Here is a 14,468-nt window from a genome sequence, read left to right as displayed (position 1 = left end):
CCCCACTCATCCGCCATCCGTAGCTAGCGTCCCCACCACCTTGTCCCGTCTCTGCAGTCCGCGGGACCCGTGGACCCGACGCAGCTCCAATGCTGCAGGCAGCGGCACATAGTCCTCCCCAGAGAGTCCCGAACGCTCTAACACAGCTGCAATATCGGCGTCGAAGGGTTTCGCACTGGAGACATCGAAAAACTCTACATCACTCTATGGAGAAGGCTCTACGCACGTGACGAAGCCTGTACGCGCAACGCAGTCTCGTACCTTCAGAACCGTACTTCACGAAATCTTCGCGCTAATGCGCAACCGCGTTCTTGAACACTTCGAAACAGTGGCTTGTTCATGTATCATCAATTCGCGTGTGATTGTAGTACGGACTGTGCACAAAATTCGCGAGATCTTCGCACAAACATGGGCCAAAACAAGTTCTTGTCGCGTTTGTATATTGCTAAGGAAGTACAGTATGTAGAATCTAGCAAAAGGAGCGCTTCGAATACAGGCACGATAGACGACGCGCACTCTATTCCATGAAAGGCTTCACCAACTCCAAAGACTTCTCCCACAACAATCTCTCCTTCTCCTCATCGTACGCATGAGGCGCATAACCGGGCTCGTTGGATGCAACGTCAGGATTTACTACGCTGGAGATCTGGCACTCTTCAAGGTACTTGCCACCCTGGTCTTCCAAAGCCTTCGCGGTAGCTGCCCAGACCGTAGTCGCGGCACCTTGCTGCGGGCTCTTGAGCGCCTTGCCGATGTTAGGGTTCTTGTCCCATGACTCCATCGTCTCCTTGTCGATATGCGTCATGAGGCCGGTGAAGATCAAACCGGGATGGACAGAGAACGCTTGTACACCTTGGGATCCGTATCGACGGTTCAGCTCGGTCGCTGTGTAGATGTTGGCTGTTTTGCTCTGACCGTAAGCTATCCAGGGATGGTATTCGCCCTCGAGGTTGAGATTGTCCAAATGGATACCGCCCATGCGATGACCGGTCGACGCAAGCATGACAACTCGCGACTTAAACTCTGGAGTGCTGGATTTGACCAACGTGGGGAGAAGAAGTTGGACCAACAGGAAGTGAGCCAGGTGGTTCGTGCCGAACTGCGTTTCAAAGCCATCTGCGGTGCGCCCTTCTGGGCATGCCATGATGCCTGCGTTTCCAATGAAGACATTGAGACGATCGTGCTGGGCCAGGAACGAGTCGGCGCATTTGCGCACGCTGGCCAAAGAGTTGAGGTCGAGCTCCAAGAGGTGAACGCGCTCGCTCTCTACCAGATTTCCGAGTGCGGACTTGGCTTTGTTGAGATCTCGAGCCGTAAGGAAGAGCGTCGCACCGGTTTCGAACAACGATTTCGCGGTCTCAACACCAAGACCAGAAGAGCAGCCGGTGATGAGGACTGTCTTGTCCGACAATTTCCCTTGGAGGTTTTCATCTGCGATGATCTGAGAGGCCGTAGGGCGTTGGTCACCGGGGCCGTTTGGCGATTGATGGGCGGAGACATAACGAGTAGTCATGTTGGCGGTTGCACTTGGGAAGATAGTTGGTAATCGAGTGTAAAAGCTGTAGTGTTTGATGAAGGATACAACAGATGAGAAGTACTGTTCTTTTATACACTCTTGCCGTTGTCAATTAATGCGCTCCTTGTCCTCACCTTGTAAGTCCTTGATTGAAACGCCGTTGTTCAACTACCTAAACTCCGCCATCCGTAAGCAGGTCGGAGACGGTGTCTACGGACGCCTTTCGAACACAGCTCGAAGGAAGGGTGCCTTGCTAATATCACCACTCTTTCCGCCTGCATTGACACTCTGCCTTCAAACTAGTCTTACTAGGGAAGTTGGATTTACCAAGATACACCGGACATACCGCATAACGCCAGCTGTAGCATGTAGACGTGCGGAGTGGGAAGCAAACGTCGGCCCTACTTCTCGTCGGCGACACATCTTAAAAGCTTGGCGAAACAACACCCCATGTCGGATTACTCATCTATCCAACTTCCCATATCGACTGCTCGTCGTGTAGTTCCGTCGGTGTGGTATGGATAATGGTGTAGCGCACCTTGCCTTAGGAGGTTTATTGGTGTGAACATTGGGCCGCAATCTCATGCTTGTCGACCACTGACATCAACTTCCTAACAGTCTCAAATGCCATGGACGCTGATGGTTGGATTCGAATGGGCGGTCGTTGGAAGCGATGGAAGCAAGATGTAAAGGCATTGATGGTGTTTGCGGCGAAGGAAATGACATCATGACGTCACGTCCAGCCTCCCTACGTAGGTACCTGCCTCAGCACAACATCGTTCCTTCCATGCCAGAAACACTCTACCAATCTCATAACCCTCCCGAAATGTCGACCCAACTCAAACTCCTCGCCAACTATGGCGTAACCGGCTTCCTCCTAAGCACCGGCCTCTTCGCCCTCCTCGCACCCACCACATTCGCAGCTGGCTTTGGCATGCCCGTTGAGCCCGACACTTTCGCATCTGGTTTCGTCCAATGTATGGGCGGTCGCAACTTAACGTTTGGTATCATCGCGGGCATATTTCTGCAACGAGGGGATGTAAAGGCCGTCGCGTTGATGGCGACGATGTTGGCGGTGGATGGATTTGTCGACGGGCTGGTAACGATGAAGTATGCTGGGCTGGGGTTTGCGGCACCGCATTTTGGTGCGGCGGCGATTATCCCGTTTGTGAGCCGGTGGATGGCGAGTTAGGTGAGTGGGTGAGGGACCCGGATGGGGGAGATTGATGGGCTGACTATGAAGTAGGAATCATCATTGTACAGTAGCAAGAATATGAGACACATAGTTGGTATCTTGTTGCGTGGATAGGAGGCTTCGAGATCCAGAAACTGTCACACCGTCTTACTTAGCGGTTTAGTCTCATCTACTGTTCCAAATCCCAACCGTTTGCCTCCTGCCCCTAGCATGTCTGCATTTACCAATTCACCGTAGCGAATCTCCAAGCTCTTCAACTCATCGGTCATGTCATCTATCGCAGCTACGCTTTCTTTCAGTACAACTCGGCTCATTTCCGTATCGCCTACGGTCGCCACCATGATTTGGAGGAAGCCTCCATCGACCGCGGGCGCACGATTGCGCCACAGCGACCACATCCCAATAGCCATGAAGACAGTCGCTGCTGCTAGACATATACTGTATGGAAGGATAAGATTAAGTGGATTACTGAGCAAGTATGTACTGCGGTATTTGGTACTCGTCACTGGCACCATGTCCCACCAGGTGCCGAGTGAGATAGCTGAAATAGTGATGTTCGTCAATACCTCATTGAGCATGGCTTCGGTGATGTTGAGCAATTCTCTGGGGTCGAAGTCGGCAACAGTCTCATAGCGGTCGAATCGAGTGGTATGGAAGATGGTACCCTTAAGTAAAGCTCCAAACTGATTAGTCTTCACATTGCTGTACAGTAAGTGGAGAAGACTTACAGTTTGGTGTGTCATAATCCATACCATCGGTCCAGGGTCCGCAATCATATACTAGTGTACGACTTGACGAGTTCTCTTTCTGCTGGCATTCTGTACCTCCCTTCCACTGCTGCCCCAAAACGGACTCCAGAGGTGGATAACCGGGTAACGATGACAAACGCGATGGTACTGACTCCCGTCTCCATGATGTGCCCTCGATGAGTGCCCCCATCGCATCTAGGATGGCCCACTCATTGGAGACAGGTATAATCGTTAATAGTTTCTGGTACCAGTCTTGAAATGCTTGCGTTTTCGGTGGAAGATCAATCTTTAGATATGATTCTGCCCCGAAAGGGTTGACCTTTCTTGACAGTGCTTTTGAATCGCTGAAGGAATAATCGACTGTCTGAAGGCCTCGCGGAAACGTGACACTAAGATTGTAGAGCACTGACTCAGATATGCAGATCTGTTCATCGACTACGCAATTCGCGTCCCACACGAGTGCCTCGCTGTCAAGATCGCGTTGTACACTGTAGTTGGCAATGTCGTATTGCTTGGACATGTACATCATTCGTTCTTGATCCCATGCCGTTGTAAAAATCGGTGCCAGAAGAGAAGCTGGCGGAGTGTAGTTGAGTGTGACGGTGCTATCATACTGTGTAGTGGTACATCTAAAGTGCGGTCCTCTGAACTGTAATCGATAAGTGGAGTTCTCTCCTGGATGACTCGGGAGAGTGAAAACCTGATTATTGGAAATCATTGCCTGCGCAATAGACATCAGTGCGGGTAAAGGTTGACTAGGAAGTCAGCTTCGACTGACTAGTCGTAATGTTGGACTTACCCGTAGGAGAAATATCGAGATGGAGGATTCTCGGGCTCCCCCACGAATGCTCCCGCTGCCCCTGTCTCCAGTGCAACGCCGCTCAAAGTAGGAAAGTTGTCGTTCCCAGCCAGATCCAAATGCAGCGGAAGAGGTGGGTTCATGACCGACAAATTGCGGGATTCAGTGAACTCTTGAGCTTGGAATACCACAATAAGTGCTCCTGGCGGGTAAATCGTTGCGAGCCCAACACACCAGATCAAAAGTGCCATGAAGAAAAGTAAAGGCGCTCTCCAGATCCCGTGTGGGTTGAGTAGCGCGAAAATGTTTGTGCGGATGATGAAGAGCATCTCAACTGTCGAAAGAGACATCGCCGTGCCGCGTAAGAGGTACCAAAGATGTTGTGCGAAACACATACCCATACTAGCAGTCAATGCAGCTTTGAATATTGTGCTCAGCAAGATAGAGACTGCCGAAACCTGTGTCTGTGTGAGAAAGCTTGTGTCGACCGCCCTCCCATTCAGGTGCTTGACGAGCATGAAGTGTCCTAGCGCTGCGAAGAGAGCTCGAAGAACGTCAGTGGGGCCATGTGTATGCGACAGACGAGACTGACCAATAAGAAAGAACCCGATAAATGTGCCCACAGTCTTCCAGCATGCCCTCTGTCGATGTTTGCTGTTTCGTGAAGAAGGCTGTGCATCGTTCGGTTTGTCGCAGATGCCTGGTGAGTTGAAGGGCCTGTTAGGACCTGAGGCTCCATTTTGATGATCTGATTGGTTTCCCGACGCGCTTGCGCGACCTGAAGAGCTCCCATCGTATTTGGTGAACATATGCAGATTCTGGACTGAGGGTGACCTGTCGGCAAGACTTGCTGCGTCGTCGACGTCGCTATGCTGTGAACCGGGATTGTCATCCACTGCTATTCTTGCGGCGATAATATTTTCCATGGCATCTGGCTGGCATCCATGGAGAGCGAAGGAAAGGTAGAGCACAGAGAAGGAAGGGCTCTCCTCGACATGGTTATGGGCCTGCCCAACGGAAGCAAAATCGTGGCTTAGACATTGCAATGGTATTGAGGATTTGCTGAGGATTTGCTGACTGCATTAATCCGCGGGGCAGGTACCCAATACCATAGCAGTTCTCCAGCGTCTTGCTTGTCCGTTATCGTTGGATATATATTGCACTACGATGAAAGTAGAGTGGAACGGAGGGGGAAGTTGGCATTGGCCCCACGCGAGATGTTCCTCGAGGCTTCCGTGACGCTAATGCATGTAAGCTGACATCTACCTAGGTATGGATCATGATTGGGTAGCCTACCCAGGCACGCAAGGCTGAGTTCGCGCCCCAACACCAATGGTTACCACACTGCAAGATCGAATGTTCGAAACGGCGACTCGGATTTTTCGATTCTCACAATCGTGCTGGCAGGACTACGCCGCTTGCCGCGCCAATGGGGATCGAGATACCCGGATGTTACCGCCGTCCCATCTGCCTAGGTAGGTACGTGTGGAGAGTGTTCTGGGAAAAACAATGCGGTCAAGATGATTAAGAGGAGTTCTGAAGGATGAGAATGGGTCTGAAGACAGTAAGTGCGGCTCCAGATCGACGCGCATGGACGACGCGTTCGCAGTAAGAAGGATTAGCAGCTATTGACGCCGTGTCGTCGAACCCACCTGGGCAGTCACGATGCTGGTGGATATGTTCTGTCCAAGCGCTTCACCGCGTCGATGATACATCTGTCAAGGTGATTCAGAACACACTCATCGACGATACTGAGTCTTCTCTTTTCACGCACAGCATGAGCCGCACACGCGTGTCAAGAAGTCAAATTCGATCCGCCTCGCACCTCCATACGCCACGAGCTCGCGATCCAAGCCATCAACATCAGCCATGAGTCTTTCCACGACGTTGAATTGATGGATACGCAAGTCACCCCTTCTCCACGCGCCACCGAGATCAGACCCACTAGAAGTCCGATACCTTAGAAAGCCATCAATCTACTCACACCCACGAAGTCATACTCTATGACTGAACGCAAGAATGGGGAGTATAAAGAGCGTTGGAGACAATGGCAGAGAATAGACATCAAAGTACTCAATACACATCCTCTATCTCAAGTCTTCAAGTCGATATATCAACGAGAAGCTTCAAAGTCTCACTCAACCTACAAAGCTGAACATTACTCTACGAACGCCGATTAACGATCCAACCCAGCCAGACACTGAATAATACCACACCATGACTCAACCTATCTTCCCGCACCCATGTATATTCAAGAGGGCAGGAATTTGTTGTCAGCTCGTCGGAAACATACGTCACGGTGACAAGACCGATCCCTGTGAACATTGCGAGAAGACTCTGCCTTCAAGTCTCCAAGAAGCGCTGGATGCGTGGAAAGAAAAGTGGGCGCCTGGGGATCAGCACAACAGCAACATAGCCAAAGAAGCGATGGAATTGTACGACATACTCCAAAAGCAAATCACGAAATTGCAAACCGACAACGACGGTCCCGATAAGGAGGGCAAATTCCCTTGCGTGGGTCGGCAGATGTATGTCTCTTGGCTTCAATACATTGATCCTCAAAACCCGGACTCTCGTATTATTTTCACCAAGGGATTATTGAAGGCAAGGGAAGAGTGGATTGCAACAGAACCACAATACACACTAAAGAACTATCATCCTTGTAGCCGTGTCTCTCCTCAGTTCAAGTTGTGCGACTTGTGTGAACGTGCGGTATGGGACAGCAACGACGCCGGACTCAAGGAGCTTTTCCATGACAACGGAGTTATGAAGCTAGAGTATCTAGAGAATGACGAGCTTTTATTGGGAAGGGAAAATTAGTTTAAAAGAGGCTAAGCAATACAAGTAGCCTCGAGTTGACAGCCTGACAGGCGGAGGGTCGAAGCTCAATGTACTCGACGACGGAGGGGACAATGGGTTCTCTTATGTTTCCGAAACACACCCGTGCAGGGCACGTTGATTTCCTTACAACAGTCATTTCCGAACAGTCATCTACAGAGTTGGAGGAGACGGGGGGACGGTTTCCTATACTGTATGTTACAAAAGGCATCCGTGCTGGGCACGGTGCAAACACCAACAATCACTCAATGAACAGTCACACATTGTATGACTACAATGCATGGTCATTGCATCTTCCGATAGGTCAGTGCTCACAACTCAATTGCAAAGCCGTCAAGAAATGCGATATCTCGATTCGTTAAACCCGCCTCCCTCGCTAAAGATGCGGAAACATAACTCTTTACTCGACAAACAGTCCAAAACGATGCAACAATGCGACGATGCGCGCAATCTTCCTAGAAACCCACAGCAAGCATCAACCCATAACCCACGGTAATAATAACACAGAAAGTAATAATACTCGCCGGCACACCTCTTGTCAAGAAATGCTTCACGGCAAGGTAGCGTTGACCGGTACGCTGGTCTTCCATCATAATCGCAGCTACAGTTGGTCAGTATCATATTACACGCTCAAGAAGGGAGGAAGACTTACTCATATTAGGAAATCCACTAGTCGGCAACCCCATCGCCCCACTAGCCATCAACACCGCGCCCATAACCAGCAGATTAGGATGCGGCTCGGGCATCTGCTGCCCGACCTGCTGCACAAGCGGGAGCACAATAAGCGCCGCAACGGTATGACTGATAAACGTAGCGACCACACCGATCAGCGCGCAGAACACGACGAGAACGCCGTAGAGACTCATGCCCTCGACACCCGCGGTGATGGACTCTGCGATCGTATGCAGCAGTCCCGATGAATTGACTGCTTTACCGAGGGACAGACCGCCGGCGGCGAGGATGATGATGGTCCAGAGGAAGTTGTTGAAGTCCTCTTTGGTGAGGATACCGGTGCCGAAGAAGAGGACGATGGGGATGATAGCTACGACGCCCATGTCGCCGAAGATGGATTCGAGCTGGTGGCTCACGCACCACAGGACAATGGTGACGAGCGTAACGACGCTGATGAACCATTGCACGCCGGTGAACTTGTCCTTCAGGGGACGGATGGGCACGATGCTGGTGCCGCGGCCGGGTTGGAAGGTGATGAGGAGGAAGACCCAGATTAGCAGGATGGAGATGATGCACACGGGGAGTGCGACGAAGAACCATACGCCCCAGGAGGGTTCTGGGTGCATGTTTTGCAGCGCGATTAGGTTCTGGGGCGAGGCGATGGGGGAGGCGGCGCCGCCGATGTTGGAGGAGAGGGCGATGCCCATGAGGAGTGCTTTGGTCATGTCGGAATCGGCGGGGAGGTTACGGAGGATGGGCTGTGATGTTAGCTTTGTTAGAAGGGCTGGAAAGGTGGTGACGTACCTGGATGATGGAGAAGCAGAGCACGGGTGCGGCAACGTTGCTGATCCACATACTGGCGAACATGGCGACGAACATGTTGACCACGAGTACGGTCCTTGGTTTCGTTCCAGCCTTGCTGAGGACAAAGGTAGCCATCATCTTGGCGATGTTGTACTTTGATAGCGCGGCGGCGATCGTAAAACCGCCCAATAGTAGCATGATGACTGGCGTCCACATAGCAGAAAAGACGTAGGACGCCGCTGCCTTGGATTCTAGTCTTCGGTGAGGTTCCACGTCGCTTCGTACTACGTTCAGCGTTACTGCGAGGAAAGGTACCAAGAGTGAAGTGACGAAGAGAGGTATAGCCTGTGGTGGTTAGCATGGAACTAAGGATTACAAACATTCTGCATACCTCAGTGGCCCACAGTAAACTGACAAAGATCACCATGGCCAGACAGTTTTGCTGCTCAGGCGCCTCCATGATGGGCACTACGAGCAGCACAATGAAGACCGCTATGCAAGCAAGCAGAATCCAAAAGGTCCTGCTGACGAGCCATTGCGGGCACCGATATCTTCCAATCGGGGTGTCCACCTCCTTCATGTCTGATTCCACCTCGTCTCCTTGTCGCCTGATCTTGCCGCCCGTTGTATCGCGTCCGAGCAGTGTATGGCTAATACCGATATTGGCCGCTTGTGCTTTCCGTTCGATTCCAATCATCTCTCGCCAAACTGTGTTTCTCTCCCATACAACGTGTTCTCGCAGATGTAGTCTCAGCTCGCGCTTCGCCTCTACAATGTCGCCCTTTGTGCCGATCTGCGCGTACGCTTCTTCCATGCGCTCGAGGTTCCGCGTGAGCGTGTCCATGGTGCTTTGCTGAAAGGGATATGCCGGGTAGACGTATTTGTTCAGGTATGTCTTTTTGAGCTTGCGGTCCATGATCTTGTCGTACTTTTTCAGCACCTTTTCAAACCCCGTCTTGTTCAGCTGGATGAAGGACCGCAGCTCGCATAGGAGAACGTAGACACTGACGGCCCGCTTCTTAAGCGACACGCCTTCGTCGTACAGCGCTGAGAAAGCCATGTCGTTGTAGTCCTCGAATGCGACGCTCGTCTTCCGTCTTGAGGACACGTGCGAGGCTGCCATGTCTTCGTCGGTGGTCCGTCTGCGTCGCCGTTGACCGTCTGGGCTCTTCTTACGCAGCTGTGCGGTCTCGTCGACGTCTTCGTCCGAATCGTCCTCATCTCCATCTGCCTCTGCGCCGTGGTCTGTTGATCGCCCGCTTGCACCGCTCATGGCCCGCGGTCGGTTGAAGCCGATGGCCTTGAAGACACTTCCACTACGCATCTTCTTCCCTGGCGGCGCATTCTCGTTCTCCTCATTGTACTCTTCCTGGTGGTACTCGAACAGCTCCTCGTCCTTGAGCAGGGCCTCCATCTCCTCGAAGATCTCATTCTCCTTGAGCTTGTAGAAAGACGTGACGCGTTCTAGCTCCGTGTCGAGGGTATTCGTGAAGACTTTGTCAGGGTCGTCGGCAGCCCCGTTGAGGAGTGGTGAGGACTCGGCATCGGTATGCGCCTGCTTCTGGTTGAGCTGCGTCTCAAGGCTGTATATTCTGTAGATAGTGCGTCAGCCCTCGATCTTACTAAGAAACCCCCCCTCGTGCTCGAGACGCGCCACGTACTGCTTCTTGAGGTTGCTGTAGGCAATGTAGTGGTTGCTCCAGTCCGGCACTGCATTGAACTGCAGGCTGTGGGAGAACTTCATCTCGTCGGCCTCGCGAAGCTGCTCGAGCTTCTCCCGTCGCTTTTGTTCCCTCTTGGTCTCCCGCTGTGTCTCTTTTGGGGTAGGGTCGAGTGGTTGAAGCTCAAAGGCTTGGATGGGCGCAGCGTCACGGTAAGGGCTCAAGGCGTCCAGGGTGGAGGCTTGCGGGTTGTGGAGGAGCAGTGTTAGGCAGTCTTCAGCGCGAAGACGCTACGGCAGGCAGGCTAGAGGGCGTAGTCGCAGGCGGTCAGGTGGCGTGCAGCACGTGGAAATGCGGCATTGAGATGTGTGGGATTGGCGCGGAACCTTTCTCGGCGCTGGCCTGAAGATGTGGATGCCTTTCGTCACCGCACACCAGGGCCGCGCCGGAACACATGGGCCGGCCATTGGCCCTCCGCCGCGCTCCCGCACCCACACCTCCCACGCCCATACACTGTCTCGGGATACGCGACAGGTAGCGTCTTCGTCCATCGTCACGCGCCTAAACCCCACGTCCCATGGGATGCAGCTTCCGTCTCGTCTTCAGTCAACTTCAGTGGGACCTTTGCATGTCTTCGCGATGGCCCGCTCCTGGCCGCAGCTAGTCATGGCCTGCATCCCACCCATGCCGAAACCACTCGACCTGCATCATCGTTGCGCATAGCTCGCCCGCAATCCTCTGCGCCAATCACGCTTCAAAACGTGTGATATCTGGTAGATCGTCTGTTGAGCCTCACTTTGACCATCTCGTTGGCGCGCTCGTCTCGTGATGATCCGATTGCAATAACTTTGAAAGGTACTTTGGGTGGTTGGGATGTGATGACTGTGATTTGCCGACGACTAATTCTCAGCTGGTACGTCTCCATGTACATCAACGGTACGGCGATGAGTCTTCGAAATGACTCTGCGCCTCACTTGGACCAAGACAGTTGGAAAATCATGTTGAAAATGTGTGTAGCGAACATTGCTTGAACTTTTATTCACTTTTGAGCTATATACAATCATTTCCCTGGTGTCGCGTGAATAACATCATCGTTTAAACTGTAGAATGTTAGCATTGTTCAACCATCTTGGATACTGTCAGACTTACACCTCAGGTCCCAGCCAATCTTGGGTCCTAGCTTGGGCAGCTCCTCCGCAACACTCTGCACGTCCTTGTCACCACGTCCAGAGACACAGATGACAATGTCCTGGTCCTTGTTCATCGTCTTGGCCAGCTCAATAGCACCAAAAACGGCGTGCGAAGTCTCCAGTGCGGGGATGATACCCTCGAGTTGAGACATGAGACGGAAACCAATGAAGGCCTCAGCATCGGTGCAGGCAATGAACTTGGCACGGTCGCTGTCCTTCCAGCTGGAAAGCTCTGGGCCGACACCGGGGTAGTCGAGACCAGCAGAGACCGAGTGAGTCTCGCTGATCTGTCCGTGCTGGTTCTGGATAACGTAGGTACGCACGCCGTGAAGCACACCCTTCGTTCCAGCGGAGAGTGTTGCACTGTGGCGGTCTGTGTCAATACCGTCACCACCAGCCTCAATACCGAGAAGCTTAACGGACATGTCCTTGGAGAAGGGGTAGAACATGCCCGCGGCATTGCTGCCACCACCAACGCAGGCAACTACAGCGTCGGGAAGCTTGCCACGCTTGGCCTGCATCTGCTCCTTGGTCTCGTTTCCGATGATCGACTGGAAAGTACGGACAATCGTAGGGAAGGGGTGAGGGCCGATGGCGGATCCGATAATGTAGTGGGTTGTGTCGAGGTGGACGACCCAAGCGCGCATGGCCTCGTTGACTGCATCACGGAGGGTTTGCGCACCAGCCTCGACGGCAACGACCTGCGCACCGAGCAACTTAATGCGGAAGACGTTCAAGGCCTGGCGCCTGACATCCTCGGCACCCATGTAGATGGTGCACTTCATGTTGAACTTGGCGCAGACAGTGGCTGTCGCAACACCGTGCTGGCCAGCTCCGGTCTCGGCAATAATCTCAGTCTTTCCCAGTCTCCTGGCGATGAGTACCTGTCCGAGGGCGTTGTTGATCTTGTGACTTCCGGTGTGGTTCAAATCTTCTCTCTTCAACCAGATATTGGCGCCTCCAGCGTGCTCGGTAAGGCGCTCGGCAAGATGCAGATGTCCTGGTCTGCCCATCCAGTCGTAGTAAGAACGGTACTCTTCCCAGAACTTGGGGTCTTCAATCGCTGTGTTGAAACCTTCCTCGAGCTCAGAGAGACAATCCATGAGAGATTCAGGCACATATTGCCCGCCAAACTCGCCGAATCGTGCGGGGAACTTGTGCTTCTCGTCGAATCCGTTCTGCTGGTTGGTTCCATTCGCGCCGTCCGTCTCGTCAGTGTTGAGCATCTCCAGCTGGTCGGCGAGACCGGGGCCATCTGGTGTGTCGGCATCTGTGATGACCTTGTCGACGTGAACGCCGGTGGGCTCCTTCGCCTCGTTCAATGTCTCGACAATGCCGACCTCACGGGTTGTCTCGCGGGTGCTCTTGCCGCAGATCTCGTCGCAGTACTTCTCAACTGCCTTTGCGCCCTCTCCTGCTGGAGCCTTGATCAATGTGTTGATGATCTGGGACCCGATAACGACACCCTCAGCGATCTTGCCTACGCTCAGATAGTGGTCACGTGTGCTGACACCGAAACCGACGGCTGCCGGAACATTGCCAGAGTATTTGTGGACGCGCTCGAGAAGTTGAGGAAGGGCAGCGTTCATTGTGCCGCTGGCGCCGGTGACGCCCATGCGCGATACGACGTAGATGAAGGAATCGGCGATTTTGCAGAGGACGCGCATGCGGTGCTCAGACGTAGCGGGTGCGATGAGGGGAACGTAGGAGAGACTGTCTTGTTAGCTGTCGTCTCAAGCTTGTCTGGATAGTGTGCTTACCCGTAGCTACGGCAGAAGTTCCTGAAGCGCAGAGCCTCCTCCGGTGGCAGGTCGACCATGATGAAGCCGTTGGCTCCGGCCTCCTTCGCATCCTGCAGCATCTTCTCCTCGCCGTAGCTGAGCAGAGGGTTGTAGTATCCCATGAGGAGGACTGGTGCCTTCAAGCCCCGCTTCCTCGCGTCGCGGATCATCTGGAGGACATGGCCAATCGTGACGCCGTTCTTGAGGGCTTGCTATAGACACATGGTGTCAGGAGGAGTTTCGGAGGGATGGTGGCGAGTAAGTCAACGTACAGTGTTGGCAGTCTGAATTGCTGGGCCGTCGGCAATGGGGTCCGTGAAAGGCATGCCGAGTTCAATGATGTCTGCGCGTGTCAATTGACTGTCTTCGCTTCGTTTGGGGCAGCAATTGCTCGTCCTACGTACCAGCACCTCCCGCCTCCATGGCCATCATGATGTCTGGCGTCTCCTCTGCCGTAGGGAAACCCGCAGTCACATAGGTGACGAGGGCAGACTACACACATGTCAGCCTGTTATGCCTCTTCCTGCTTGTGCCAGATCATACCCTGCCCTCCTTCTTGCATTGCGCAAACGTCTTCTTAATGCCGTCCATGTTGCTGAATACCAAGTCGAAAAGTTGGAGTGTGTGACAAAAGCACAAAGCCAGGAACTGACTTCCTTATAGATGAAACAACTGTGAGTCACAGTATGGGCAGTCGTAAGGGTGCGCGGAGATATCGGGGTCTGGTATGAGTCTTGTGTTCGCAATTTATTGAGGGCCGAAGGCGGCGTAATGCCCCTCCTCTCCGGCATTAGCGGCTCAATGGGGGAAGGCGCGCGAACATCATTCCTTCTAGAAGCAAGTCTTACCAAACTCCACACTTTTTTCAACTCATACACGTCATTGCGAGACTCTTTTGTACATTAGACTACCAAACCTCGTTTTACATTGATGGGAACCCTGGACAATCACTACGTCTGTAGATACAGCAAACATCTCGCTTCCTGACACCTGCCGCCTGGGCCATGACTGTATCCAGAACCGCCTTCATAGATGGCCAAAAGCGGTCCTAAACAGCCGCGTCCTTCAGAAGTTTATCCTCATTCACCGTGCGGTCCCCATTAAAGTAATCCTCATAACCGCATTGCTCCATAAACCTCCAACAGTCATGACAGAAGGTGTCTTCCTTTGCCGTTCCCCTGCAGGAGATCAGGCCCGGCTTTTCGGGATAAGTCAAACCATTACGACGTTTCCAGCTTTCGACCACCAGTGCTGCCATCTTGG

General features: G+C 52.9%; 2 protein-coding genes across 2 annotated transcripts; both read right to left on the bottom strand.

Annotated features, from left to right (window-relative positions):
• Window positions 1–517: 517 nt before the first annotated feature.
• Window positions 518–1,513, bottom strand: J4E93_010152 (uncharacterized protein; the record flags this gene model as incomplete). The annotated part of the gene is made up of 1 exon (XM_049348037.1): window positions 518–1,513. The coding sequence occupies one exon, from the start codon at window positions 1,511–1,513 to the stop codon at window positions 518–520; it is 996 nt and encodes a 331-aa protein (XP_049194770.1).
• A 6,039-nt stretch (window positions 1,514–7,552) lies between these two features.
• J4E93_010151 (uncharacterized protein) lies at window positions 7,553–13,796 on the bottom strand (the record flags this gene model as incomplete). Its single annotated transcript, XM_049348036.1, has 10 exons — window positions 7,553–7,698; window positions 7,750–8,527; window positions 8,574–8,918; window positions 8,965–10,165; window positions 10,235–10,475; window positions 11,384–13,137; window positions 13,185–13,417; window positions 13,478–13,548; window positions 13,610–13,697; window positions 13,749–13,796. 10 exons carry the CDS (start codon window positions 13,794–13,796, stop codon window positions 7,553–7,555), a joined length of 4,905 nt encoding a protein of 1,634 aa, XP_049194769.1.
• Window positions 13,797–14,468: the final 672 nt, after the last annotated feature.

Source organism: Alternaria ventricosa (genome assembly GCF_023758065.1).
Source record: "Alternaria ventricosa strain BMP 2768 chromosome Unknown scaffold_27, whole genome shotgun sequence".
Taxonomy (NCBI): Eukaryota; Fungi; Ascomycota; class Dothideomycetes; order Pleosporales; family Pleosporaceae; genus Alternaria; species Alternaria ventricosa.
Note: the sequence above shows the minus strand (reverse complement) of the source record. Positions and strands in the feature narration are given on the sequence as shown.